General features: G+C 36.1%; 2 protein-coding genes and 1 long non-coding RNA gene across 3 annotated transcripts; 1 reads left to right on the forward strand and 2 right to left on the reverse strand.

Moving 5' to 3' along the window:
• Nucleotides 1-284: 284 nt before the first annotated feature.
• On the forward strand, nt 285-9,715 carry L(2)05287 (WD repeat-containing protein l(2)05287). Its single transcript, XM_071718259.1, has 15 exons — nt 285-605; nt 856-1,057; nt 1,275-1,459; nt 1,567-1,686; nt 1,782-1,969; nt 2,071-2,229; nt 2,309-2,502; nt 2,594-2,778; nt 2,851-3,014; nt 3,144-3,333; nt 3,441-3,619; nt 3,840-4,012; nt 4,126-4,311; nt 9,108-9,226; nt 9,333-9,715. The coding sequence occupies exons 1-15, from the start codon at nt 436-438 to the stop codon at nt 9,520-9,522; spliced, it is 2,604 nt and encodes an 867-aa protein (XP_071574360.1). The 5' UTR covers nt 285-435; the 3' UTR covers nt 9,523-9,715.
• LOC139780050 (uncharacterized) lies at nt 5,360-7,014 on the reverse strand. The gene is made up of 2 exons (XR_011720096.1): nt 6,185-7,014; nt 5,360-6,108 (listed from the first exon to the last, which is right to left on the reverse strand). It is a non-coding gene; the product is annotated as an uncharacterized lncRNA (long non-coding RNA).
• On the reverse strand, nt 7,292-11,007 carry LOC139779977 (uncharacterized kinase-like protein D1044.1). Its single transcript, XM_071718522.1, has one exon. It carries the CDS (start codon nt 10,942-10,944, stop codon nt 9,712-9,714), a length of 1,233 nt encoding a protein of 410 aa, XP_071574623.1. The 5' UTR covers nt 10,945-11,007; the 3' UTR covers nt 7,292-9,711.
• Nucleotides 11,008-14,414: the final 3,407 nt, after the last annotated feature.

Below are 14,414 nucleotides of genomic sequence, written 5' to 3' on the forward strand. Positions count from 1 at the left end.
CCCCAACCTGCGCGTTGCGCGTTGCGCGTTCCGAAACTCTCGATGAATTATCTCGATAGTTTCTTGTCTCTCCTTTCACGCGATTGGGCGCGTTCAGCAGACCAAGCCGCTCAGTAGCAGTCGAACGTGATTGGCTCTTACTTTTAGAACCAACCAATCAACACAGAGTGTTGATAAGACGAACTCAACAGTTGTGTCTGTTGAACGCGGCCATTGGTTGACATAAAAAGAATAGGAGTAGGTGTAATGAACTCATATGCACCTGCAGCACCTCCAAGCACCTCCGCAATCGGCAAGCAACGAGAATCAAGCCATGTGCGCCATGTGCTTCGTGGAAAGTCGAAGATAAGATTCAAGTGTCAATTATGTATATATAATTTTTAAATAGATATATGTAGTTTTAAACGCTTTACGTGATACGCAAAACGTGACAAAATGCAAATAAAGTTGGTCGAAAACGCTAGTCTTAAGAACACAAGCGTTAACCTTGTCGATCTGGACGATTTAATCATGAAGAAGGCGAAAGGTGGCGGAAAAATAATTGTGAAGAGGAAAGGCGGCGGAAGTATAATTGATCAACGCCCACTATTTTCCAGCGATGGAGAGTCAGTTTAATTTTAGTCTCTATTTTAAGTTCTATTTTATTTTCTTGACGTTTCAGGGCCGATATCACAGTCTCCGATTAACGTGATTTTCCGATTAAACTCATTCTGGATCTCTTTCTAGGGAGATAGTTAGAAAGAGATGCAGAGTGAGTTTAATCAGAAAATCACGTTAATCGGAGACTGTGATATCGGCCCTCAGTCAGCACATTAAACGTAGCTCGATATGTAATCAATAGATTTTTTTTTCCAGAACTCTGCACATAGTATGGAAGAATGTTATAAGGGTATACAGCACGCAAACGGGAGACTTTGTGCGAGAGTTCGAGCCCTTGGATTACAGAATTGCTGGAATAATAGCGCATTCAGATAACGCTAGCGTTATCATCGGTTGTACCGAGAATGGCGAACTGTATTTCTGGAATTGCCAAAGCGGCATTATCACTAAGAAATTAGTAAGGATTTGAAATGTTTCGCCTGTTAACGTTTCTATTTTTAAATATCTTCCATGCAGGATTATATAGTACATTGTACTTGTCTTTTAATTTTCAATTTATATACATATTTTGGTTTTTTACCTTTCAACTCTTTAATCTTTATCAACTTTGCTTGTTATCGAAAATTTATAGGTATTAAAGAAATAATATAAATTATATACTGATATTTTTGCAGCAATTAAAACTTCTTGCAAAGGACAAGGCAAAAATTAAAACGTTTCATATTGTAAAATATAGAACGGCTCAAGGAAATGAAATATGTCAAACGTTAATAACCCATTTCTCTGATTGCGGGAACAAGATATATATACTTTTATTTGATATAGAAACTGGAATGTGCATAAAATCAATATATATCTTGTAAGAAATATTTTTAAAATAATTTTTTTGTCATTTTCTACCAAATTTTGTCTGATAATTGCATAGTTTATCATTTTTTTAAAATAATTTATTATCTGTTTTTTTAGCACAAAATTACAAGAGTATTATATTGATGTAATTGGAAATCATGGAGAGAATTTAATAGCGCTTTTACATGAGACAGATTTACACATATTAGATCCAGCTAGAAATTTAGTCGATAAAATGTAAGATATTTTGAGATTATTATGTATATAACATTTATTTGTATACATTCGAAAGTATTACGTACTAATTTTTAAAATACTTGATCTAAATGTAGACACAAGACTGGTAAAACTGGTAGATTACCTACTTGTATAGCGGGACATCCAGAAGAAGAATGTGTTGCCACGGGAGATTCTACGGGTCGTGTATTGGTATGGAGAAATTTGTTCCAGAGTAGACCATATACAGCTGTTTTTCACTGGCATACATTACCGGTCACAGAAATAGTGTTTAGCAAATCAGGTAATAGATGTTAGAAATTTTTTATTTATTTGTTACATTTACAAGATGTCTTTCACAAATCAATAATTTAGTATGATATATCACACTTGTTTATTTTACAGGTGGCCATATGTATACAGGTGGTGGTGAGTGTGTACTGGTAAAATGGACTTTAGCAAATCCTCAACATAAGTCATTCCTTCCACGATTACCGGCGCCTATTAAACATCTTACTATTGCACCAGATAATTTATATGTTGCTGTATCGACTTTAGACAATGGTAAATATTTTTTATTGCGACAGTTCCAGCTTATAACAGCGGATTTATAACGACTAATCATATATTTCCATTGTAACAGGTATTGTTATTGTAAATCCTCAACGAAAATTGACATCAGTGATACAAAATTTTACATGGGGTGTTGCTTCATCGTCCAAAGATCTATTTCCTGCAGGACTTATCGTTGACCCGAGAACAGGCAGTCTTGTTCTGAATAGTCGTACTGGACATGTACAATTTTACAACACTCATACAAAAAACTTATTATACAACGTAAGATATTTGTCATATGTTAAAAGCAAATCTATATAAAAAGAAAATTATAATAAGTAAAGAAATAGTAAAACTTTGACAAATCTTTCAGATTAATATAACTGCTCAAAATTTTTTGACACAAGAACGCGATGTAATTATTGTAAATACAGAAGTTACAAAAATATCTCTGAATCATAATGGCACATGGATGGCGACAGTTGAAGAACGAAATGATAAAGTTTCATCTATAGAAGTTAGATTAAAATTCTGGGTCTACGATTTGAAAAAGCAAATGTAAATATATATAAATTTTACTATATTTGTTTAGATTAACACTGCAATATTAATAATTTTTTAATATTTTAGATTTGTATTAAATACATCCATTGAATTACCTCATGAGAATGGAGTAAATGCACTATATTTTCAACCAGATACGACATTTGACGATGGAGAATGGTTAGCAGTCACCACTGGGAAAGATAATAAATTTAAATTATGGAATTTGGGAAAATCTTCCACTATAGAAAGTACATACACATATATATGTATAAATATCTATATATATCTCTCTATTTTGTGTAATAAAATAGCTTCATATTAAAATTTAGTGAAATATACATGTATATCACTATTTGATATAATTATATTTGTTATAGACAAGGAGACAAAACATTGGTATTGTTATGGAGTGGGAGACTATCGCAATTTAGCCGCTACAGATGCGGGTTTTTCAGTAGACGGTTCGTTATTAGCTGTTGGTTTTAATTCTACCTTAACTTTATGGATGCCTGAAACTTGCGAGTTAAAATCCAGTCTTACACATTCTCAATATAACCATCCAATAACGTAAGTTAAGAAAATTAAATATATTGTAAAATTATTAATGAGTATATTCTCAGCTAAACATAGAGTCATCGTTTATAAATGCATAATTGTAAAATGTTTTACAATAGACGAATAGAATTCGGCAAACACGAGGCCTGTCACCTTGTTGTAGTTGTGTCTCAACAGCACATAACAGTTTGGAATATTTTAACTCTTGCTATAACGTGGAGCGTATCCCTGAACGTCGTGAGTCTCACGTGTGACCTAAAATCTACGTACATAGCAGCATTTACATCTGACAATTCATGTATGTTGTACAGTGTGTAAATACTTTTTCATTATATACTATTTATTTTACTACCAAAGGAATAATCATTGGAAACTTTAATATATTGTAATATGCTATTTTTTTAAGTCACATAACAATCTCACGTAACATTTATATCATATATATTATATATCTATATTTTTCTTTTTTATCTTATTTTATTATGTTTTATATATAAAGATTATTTACTTGCTTTTAGTATACGTGTTTACGCCACAAAGTGCAACACCCGTTTATAAGAAAACATGCCTTATTGAAAGTACCAGTTCTGTATTGGCAGCTACTTTTGTACCTCATCTACAGGAAAAACGTGATCCTTCCTTTGGTCATTGGCAACGAAAGTCGCAACTATTCTTTTTGGATTCGAATCAGGTATGTCTTGGATTATGCAGCTAAATTTATCAATCTAATTGTGTAATGTTTGAATGTTAAATTGGGATATAAATATATTTATATTTTATTGTCTATTACTGTATTCTGTTTAGGAATTGCTTACATTGGAACCAGAATCTGAAGCGAGTGTTTCTTTAGAGATTATTTCGGACAAAGGAACCATGCCATTGACTGCCTTCTCCAATTTTATAGCGGCTCAAACCTCTTCGAGCAAAGAGCAGACTGTCGCGCAAGTTCATGAACATCTTGGTATACCAGCGAAAGGAATGGTACAAGAAGTATGTAGAATTTTGAGTTTCAACATTTTATCAAAATTTTATGCAAAGGTTCCTTCAAGTTGCACACTTTATTTACAAATTTTCTGAGTTAGAGTAAATTTTCTTTTAGAAATAAACACACATTATAATCAAAATTAATTTAAAATAGTATTATAATCTAGAATCTTTTGTTATGATTTGATCCATTTGAAATATTTGCGACTTTTGGGATTCTTGATAAATTCCTTACACATTATCTATTAGGAATATTCCCTATTAGAAATAAGATTGATATGCCAATGCTATTAACAAAAAAGTATTATTTCTTGTTGAATAACATAAGAAACTTTTAATATATTTGAGATCAAATTTACATTAAGTAAACAAACGGAGACAATTTGCAAAATAAATAAGGGTTTACTAATCTAAAGTAAATGTAAAAAATGAATATAAAAAAAAAACAAATAAATTATTTTATTCTATAAGAAATAATGTAAAAAATTGTTTCAATATTCTGTTTCGAATATTTCTGAATTTCTGACTCTGAATTTATAAAATTTAGAGTCAATACGAGAATATAATTTTTTATGTTGGAAACTTTGTATCTAGATAAAGAGATTAAGATTTATCAATGAAAATAAAATAATATAGAATATAATATTTCTCTTATCATGATTGTCAATCGCATTTATGCAGATTTCTTCAATAGAACAACATTCTAAATTATTTTTGCTTTCCAATGCAAGTGCTTTTCCAGATATCTACATACTTTAATTTAAACTAATTTATAAATTAAATTTAAATAAACTTAAACTTCTTTAGTTTAACGACTTGAAATGGTGTGTTCTGCACGATCGGACGACGAAATTTGCCATAAGGTATCGTATTGCCATAAGTTGCCAATCGTAGATCATATTGAATGTCCATTTGTCAGTGTCTTCTTCCTAAGCGATAATTCCGACAGCGACGAACAAAATCGAATTTTCTATAACGAAGACAATGCCATTGCGGAATTTGCCTCATGTTCTCGATCGCCTGCAAATTGTATAGCTTAAACAGAATTATTAGGTTTATTAAATAAGAAACAGAAAAATTACTAGCATAAGAGATTAGTAAAAGTGCGAAAAGGAAAAAAAAAAGATTATTCAACATAATGACCAGTCGCATTAATCGAAATCAGGTCAAATAACTACTAAGAAGGTTAAAAGTCATTGAGATCTTGACGAAAAGTCTTCCTGTTTACAAGATCACGCACCACCTACGACTCAATGTGATTGGACACATCATCGCACTCTCGGACAAATAAAGATTGGTTTAACGAGGAACGTTCAATGACCAACGTCCACTTTCGACATCCCACGTGCTTACAATGGAGAAAAATATGAGTCGCATTTCTTATAATTGACGCTCAGCGAGAAAAGGGAACTCTACGCTTGTGCGTCACTCGCGTGTTTCGCACTAACAAAATCCCGGCGATCCAAAATCGGTAAATTGCATAATTTCCAACTACATTATTCTCAATAATGGTATCGGCTCCGTTTATGACGAGATATCGCATACAAAAACACTTACTGCTTCGCTGTTACTGGCGGGATATCCAAAGGCGATCACTGCGAGTAGTAGCGTTGTAACCAGGCACGAAACCAACTTTAATGCAGTCAGCTTCATTCTCGATACCGGTTCTTTTTCCAGCCCAAAAGATGCCCAAGAATGTTTTGACTCTGGATTTTTTCCGAATCTTTTTCTCAGTTCTTTTCAGTCTATTCCGTCTTCTCGATCAATGATTAGATCGCTCTTCGAGTTCTTCCCGAATAGTTTCTTCACCAAAAAATGCGAATTAATCCAAATGTTTCTATTAAAATTTCCCACAGAGAGCTATGTCAAGTGGTTTTACCCAGTCTTTATCAATTCGATTATAATGGGGTGTTGACGAATCGACACGATGCAACTTGACGAAGATGGTACGTGGAAAAATATTGAGTAGTCCTTTTTATGACAGCCGACAGACACAGAGCAGATTCTTCATGTGTGTACCAACGCTCCGCGAACGACTGGCTTTCAGCAGAAGTCTCGCCATGATTTAATATAGAGACTCCCACCCTCTCACGGCGTTCTAGTTGTCCCTTTAGGACGGTTGGACAACAGGCAAACTTCGCTGGAAATCCTATGCCTCTCACGTCATAATCGTCGTACTGCAAGCTATAGCATCTATTCATATGCCTTCATATGTAGATATATATATTTTAGTTTATTTGGCTTTATCAGTCAACTTGTCTTTTCTTCGTGTGGGCGGCAAGTTGGCCTGACAAATTGAACAGAGTGAGGTGGAGTTGTATTGGAAAAAGCAGATAAGGGCAAATGTAACATACATCGTATTCGTATCGAATAATTAATCCACCGTGCCGAAAATAAAGTCGAGAGATATCTCGTCGAGGAATTTATCGAAAGTAGTTACGCGAGACGTAACATGTTCTGCTGCTATCAGAAACGAATGTGTTAAAAGTAGCTTCGTCTGCTACTATTTATCCACGGTAAAAACATACAAAGTGTACCATTTTGATTTCAAATGTTCTTGAATACGATTGACCTTGAGTAAGGGATCATTGAACTTGTTACAATGTTACCATAATGTAGGATGTTTTATCTTAATTAAAGCCTTCATTTTGCTTGGAATATTTCGTAATAAAATTAAACGAAATGAGAAAGTTTTTTTTAACGATTAACGTGTTTTTATAGTACATTTTGATAGTTAATATTTAATTTCTTATTTATACCCTTTATACCCAAAAATAAAGATCTGAATATCTTCAATGATTTAGTCAAGTCAGTTAAAAATTTTTTCTAATAATTTACAGCGATAGGCTGTAGATTATTAAGAAAAAAAAAATAGCATTGCTCTCAATACATGGGTATCATATCGAGCAAAAAATATGTCACTAAAAGGAGTGAGATATAATATTGAAACAGTGTCGGGATGACTCCATCTGAACAAAAATTAATCTTTGTCACAAAATGTCATTTATTTCACAATCATCATGATATCTAAGCATAAGCTTGTATCTCGCTTAATTTTCAAAATATTTCACCGCATCCATTACAATAGGACAACCTGCGCGATGCGAAAATAGCGAACGACGTTGTCACAGAATTGTCTGGGATTGCTCGGAAAAGTAAAACCAGGCCAGCAGGAACAAAGTCTTATCTTCTTCGCCGACTGTCTCGATTGTTGTCATTGATACCTGCTAATAAAATGCCACACCGATACAGAGGGCAAAGTTTAGATCAATCTATCTCATTGATATACCTCTATCAACATTTTGTAATGGTATTTTACATAATCACATGATGCCTTTAAATTTCTTTAAAAGAATTAAAGTTTGCTGATATTTTGTTCGCCGCTATATCTTACGATATTTATTTCTTTATTCTATTCATATTCTTAGTATCCATTGAGATAATATTTTAATATTTACACTTCTGAGACGTTTACTATTTATATAGCCCATTGAAATATTCTCACTAAATGGATCGTAAGGCTAGATACGTAAGGTTTCCTCCTACACTAAAAATAGCTTTTTTACGACCAAAATAGACCAGGATATCTTCTTTTCCACGTTTAACGTACTGTTATGCGCAAGTACTTTACTAAGTATTATTAATAACTGCGTTACGTTACAAACGTCAGACTTTACGCTTGGTAATCGACAATCGCGTCATCCTAAAAATGAGAAGTGCGGAAATAGTACAAACATGGCCTAAATGCGTCATATACATATATTGTCAACAATGTAATTGTTGCCACTTGAAAGAAATGAAATAAGAGACGTTTTCCTTTTATAAAAGTGGTATTAAGGACGTTCTCCGGTCCTTATACTAGAGAAAATCGATTTTCTTTAGATTTTCTTGAAACTGTGAATATACGTTAATTTAGGTGTGCTTTATGCGTGGTATAAATTTCAGTACCTCTTCCGGTATAAAAAATAAAGATACTGAGCCTCAAAGTTTCAACTTTTACTAATGAAAAGGTTTTCCAGGCCAAACGGTAAGAGATACGAGGTTGCCAAGAGGACCAAAGTTGCTCCTCTCGTCGAGTTCTATAAGGAAAAAATGCCAAAACTAAAAAAAATTAAATTAAAAAATTTTTTTTGGTAAAAATTGAAACTTTGAGGCTCAGTATCTTGATTTTTTATACCGGAAGAGGTACTGAAATTTATACCACGCATAAAGCACATCTAAATTAACGTATATTCACAGTTTCAAGAAAATCTAAAGAAAATCGATTTTCTCTAGTATAAGGACCGGAGAACGTCCTTAAATCTAGTACTATATAATTTTGCAGAATCTTGTCTTTAAAGTAGTCATTTATTTGGAAAGGAAGCCGTTGCATTTAATAACAATTATAAACTTACGATTCAAAAAGCGTAGATATTCATCGACGAAATTAAAATGCATTTTTTAAGTTTTATACTATAATACATATAGATGCGCGTTTGTCGCTAAAGTGTACACGTTGCGAAGAATATTCGTGTGGGTTGCAACAGACGAATCAACCTAGATCTGAAGTAGAAGATTGCAGGAATTGCACAAATATCACTTGGAGGTGTGCTGTGTGTCAGCTTTAAAACTAATTAGCCAGTCGTCTGACCGACCGATTATCACGAGTATATACGCATGGCAAACATACTTTGAACCTGTCGCGTTGAAATTGACGCGTTCCATTAATGTCTATATCCGTACATTACATTATTTAACCGACAATTCAGCAGAGTGCATTCGCTTGTAGTAGCTTAACATTAATCATCATTCTTGTTTTTCAGTTACTTAGCGTGTCCGCTCATACATTGCCACCGATGAGACTGCTGTGCTCGTCATTTATTTCGTCTCTGGCAGGACAACAACCCTTAAAAAATCATTCCAAAAATGCTGAAAACTTCAAGTATGCAAAATTAACTTGTGCAAGTTACATACGTTAAAGTTGTCATACTTTAACGCTTCGTTTTACGTGAATAAACATCGTGTATTGATTTTTTCGTAATTTTCAGAGACAGCGATGACGACGCTCAGGATAATGCTTCAGATCTAAGTGAAAACGAAGTATTACTGCCGACGAAACCCTCGGTCACACCGACGAATGAGAAAGAGGATATGGATGAAGATGCAAACGTACAACTTACCGATTACGATTGGTCTTTCCTATCCACTATACTTCCTGATCAAGACAATATTCTTTGATTCGTATTGCCGTAAAAATTACCGTACGGAACTGCGACGGTAAGATCAGTAATATTGATAAAATCATCAATTCAACGAATACATATTCCCGTGAAATATATAAAAGGTACACAAAGTGTGTTGACGAAACATTAATAAGAGATTTGATTACATGTGTGAATCGACTATATGAAATATATATCTAACTTTTTAAGACGGTTTTGGTAATTGGTCCAATCGCGAGGCGAGCTCGGCGAGTTCGATGACAGCTTCGCTGATCCTTCTTTTGTAAACCGGGTCTCTCTCCATGTTTGAGAGGACAAACTCTTTCCTATCCCGAAAATAATAGTCGGCGTAAGACGCCGGGTTGTTCATAACCCGCGCACCAATATTCTCGTCCATTAAAACCGTAGGAAAGTAGATTATCGCGGTGATAACGGCGCCTAGACGTTGTTCCTCCATACCTTCTATCAGCTCTGACCATGGGGGTGTTTGCGTATGAGTTCCGTGAATGTTCAGAGTCTCGCGCAACGTATCGTAATAATGACGCAACATCGTGCTTTCCGACGTCTCTCGGAAGCTCCGGTCCGTGCACAGATACAAAAACTGTGCTACGTCGTGCGCCAAAGGAGAGTACCTCAATAGTTGGAAATCCACCAGCAAGCATTTAGGCGACGCGTCATTATTGAAGAGAAGATTGTTGCCCCAGAGATCCCCGTGACTAACTACGTTCGCCTTTGTGCGCGACGGCTTCATAGCGTGGTACACCTGCTCACAGGTCGATCGTATCAGGTCGGGGTCGTGTCCCAAACGCTCGGCTACGATCGCGGCGACGTCGATGCCTGCTTCGAACCACTCCCGCGTCATTCCCTCGTGAACGAAAGCTCTCTCCACGAAAGCGTCGGGATACAGCTGATTCAAAGACGTGCCGAGACGAGTTTCGGCCAGCAGAGAGGCGGCGTGTAGTCGCGCGAGAGCGCTTAAACCCGCACGTACGAGTGTCTTGTCAAATAGTTTGTCCCGCATGGAGTAGCCCTTGCTGCTTAAATCCTCAAAGACTATCGAATCGCTCTTCACTTTGTAGCACATCGGCGCCCATGGTTCCCCATGGTATCCCTTACGGAGCAACGGCATTATGACGCTATAAAACATTGTCTCTTGTTTAAAGACACCCTTTTTTATCACATAGTCAGCTTGATCGGGTACCTCGTAAGGTACGGTCTTGAGAAAGAACGAGAGAGCGACGGTTTCCTTTTTTCTCGTGGCTATTATATCGAGCCGATAATGAGAGCCGAGAAATCCGAACTTGCCGTTGGAGTACGGTCGAATGGTATATTTTATCAGATCAGTGTCACTGCTCAGCGCAGCTCTCGCCACCTCCTTCACCTCTTCGAGAGAGAGCAATTTGTAAATGTTATTATTCTTAGTGACATCGGTTTCCATTTCAAGGTAGATAAGATGTTTTATCCATGCAACCGTATCGGACAACCGTATTCTTTTCGTAAACGATACCTTCGGGTAATTGAGGTACCGGGACAATTAGTTCGTCTTTATATATGCTCGTCGTATATGTGTATCGTATTTCCTTATTTGTCAACCGATCACCCGCTGCATATATGTATAACGTAACATATTTCCATCAAGATATCTTCCGATAAAAGCTTTCGTCGCATGACATTTTCAGAGTGCAGCAAAATTAAGTCTGACAATCTACGTTAAAGTAAACTACTTCTTGTATCGTTTTATTCTTATACTAAAATGTATCAGTTGCAGGTTCTTTTATCACGATGAATAAACAGCCAATACATTATCTCGACGAAGGTTTTGGTTGTCGTGAAAAGGCCGAAAGCGGTGGAAGCTGAAAATGTACACGCGTTCAAACGTCCAGCAGAACAATTTGCATCTATTTAATTAATTTGATAGAATACACGCACAGTATTCACTTTGGAAACTTCAGAGATTTAGAGCTATTTCCACGAGAATATTTTGGACTACGGTGTTAAGATCCTTTATATCAGTGGTAAATCTTCTGTCAGCGGCTGTCAACGCTGATTCGTCCGCCGATAAGACATCGACGACGTCTCAACGTGAAAATGTCATAGCGTTTGAAAATTTATTTTGGACTTATATTGCAACACTATAAATATCTGCCGTCGTGAAATCTAAGCGTGTGAAATCCGAAACATTCTATCTTTGCTTTTTGATATCTTTCACTTTGCATTTGGTTATCGTTGAGCATACGTACGATAAAAAATATGAAAGGTGCAATGTTGCAGTAATCGCGTATCTTGAGCAAAATTTTATACAATTCTTAAAGATGAAAACATAAATTAGTGTATAAAAGTATAATATGAGAGTATAAATATGATCTATCGTTAGTTATAATTTTGTGGAAGTTTAATCGCGATTATATTTTTGAACGGAATTGAAAAAAGATGAATTAATGAAACCTTTATTTATTTTCGGTACAACTATAATCGACTTTAAACATTTCAGAAACGAATTGCGACGATTAATTGGCACTGCGAGCCTTGGCACGTTCGTGACAATGTCGATGACAAGATTGCCATGCTTTACGGTGCGGTTGAAGCACAAAAAAGCGCGACGCTCCTCCTTGACCCGTATGCAGCGAATTCGTCGTCAAGCAATATATCCCACGCGTATTTCTCAAACGGCTGAAATTCAACGTCGCGGCGTCACGTCGTGCCGCGCACATCCTCGCACGAACGTCTCATTTTCATGTCTGGACGAACGCAGGAAAGGGAAAGGAAGACAAGGAAAGATTGCGTTCTCTTCTCCTTGAGCTATCCGTACATCCAGATTCTTTGTTTTTAATTCACCAATGTAAAATTAAGCTGGAGCTTTTATAATCGCGATCCTCGAAGTTTCCTCTTTCGATTTATGCCATTCCTTTCGCCTTTTGACTTTTCGAGAATTCGAAAGTTTTGGACATTCTAATTTTGCAGTTTAAATTTTTGGAATTGTAATTAACGGGCATTTGTCCGAGGTTCCGTCTGTTCAAATATATATACATATTATATAATATTTATTTTGAATATTGCTGCAGTTACAATTATCAATTAAGTGGCCACGATTGCCGGCGTATGATATTTCTATTTTGTATTATAGTTCTAGTTCCCGCGTTCCCAGTTGAAATGTCGGCAGTCGGTTACATTGTATAAAATCGTGAAAGTTACCTAAATTATCTTCAGCGAGCACATTGCGATCACATTTGCGATCGATCGTACACTTGAGCCAACTAAAAGAAGATGAAATTTTACTCAAAATATGACAAAGTTTATAATTTGTTTAATTGGCTGATTAACGTACGTTTTTCATGAAACAGAATGTTTGCTTATGTGCATCTCGAGCAAATCGTGCCTGCGGATCAAAGAGACAGAGCTGATTCCGAATATTTAATTAGAATACAAAAGAGAGGAAAATATTTGACGCGATAAAGATTATCGTTGAATTATTATTGGTTTATTATTTCTTCGGTACATCCAGTGTATAATCAAGTGTGATCGGCACATGGCGTGTATTTCGAATTTCGACTGACAATAAGGTACAATTAGTAACTTTCAGGCTCGTTTCATTCTAACTCGTCAGAGACTCGTTCAAGCGATATAACACGCAAGAACAGACTGACTGGATGAATTCTCACCGGGATGGTGAAATTATTATTAAATTAAATTAAATTGTTACTAAATTCGACGATATTATTAGTTACGCTGTCTCTCGTACAAATGTCATAGCGTCAGATGAAATATTTTGCACTTTTATCTTCTTATTTTATATACGCCTATACATATTTACACAAAATATTTGATTCCGTGGTTCTGTGATTTTCCGCTTTGTGCGACAGATATTCGCTCGTTGTTCCGCAAGGATGATGATGTTGCAGATGTTTTCGCCTAGAGTCACGACAAAAATTGGGTCGAAAACGTCGCGCGTCGCCTCGAATGCTTCGCGTTACAGGAAAACTGATGTGAAAAGATTTAGGAGCGTGATTTCTGAAAAATGCCGCGGGATATCGCGAGCTTTAATGGTCCGAAAGTAAAAAGTTGAAGAAAATGTGAGAGCCAGGAGAAACAAAGCTTTAATGTACTTTTCAATTCTTTCTCTTATGTACCTACTCTATTGCGATTCTTTTAGATACATTTTATTTGCTTTCTTTTCTCTTCTCTGGTTGTAAAGCACGAGAGTACATGGAGGGTCTCTGAAAAAGTTGCAGTGTCCTTGAGGAAGATGATTCGAATGGTAAAGCTCCGGCGATATATAATTTCGAAAAATATTAAACTTGTATTCTCGATGAGATAAATGCTACAAAAAAGAAGCCGCTAAATAGGTAACGAAGCGTAACGTAGCGTGACATCGTTGAGTCATCCGCGGATACCCGGCGAAGGCGGCGAATCCTCGAGGATGCAGCACCTTCCCTGGTATACTGTGTACGCGAGAGCCAATTTGCCGCACTTTGAATATTAGTTCAGGCAGCCGTGCGATACCGATGATTCTATAAACCCGATAAACTTGCGAGGGAGTATTCGAGCTTAGCGAAGTACTTTGCGGAACTTTAATTATTGCCGGGAGCCACTCGAAGTAACTGACGGATTTCAGCCAAGTCACATACATAGTGTATTTGGAGTAGTTTGATTCGTTACACGATTCAGCAATCAGCGATGTCGCGGAGGCTCGAATTTTAATTCGTCAGCGCGATTTACGCGAAGACAATCTCTCTATAAAATGATTCCTGTCATAATAAAACGAGGAAAAACTCGTACAAGCCGATCATTACAATTCGCGCGTCTCTTCGTCATAACGCGCAATATTGTCGAGTCGGTCATCGTGAAGTTGATCGCGAGAGGTTTCGCAGGGCAGGTCAACGGTCAACTGCCAACACTGCCAACAGCGCC

Source organism: Temnothorax nylanderi, unplaced genomic scaffold (genome assembly GCF_030848795.1).
Source record: "Temnothorax nylanderi isolate EJ_2023f unplaced genomic scaffold, tnyl_v1.0 TNYL_tig0006_pilon, whole genome shotgun sequence".
Lineage (NCBI taxonomy): Eukaryota > Metazoa > Arthropoda > Insecta > Hymenoptera > Formicidae > Temnothorax > Temnothorax nylanderi.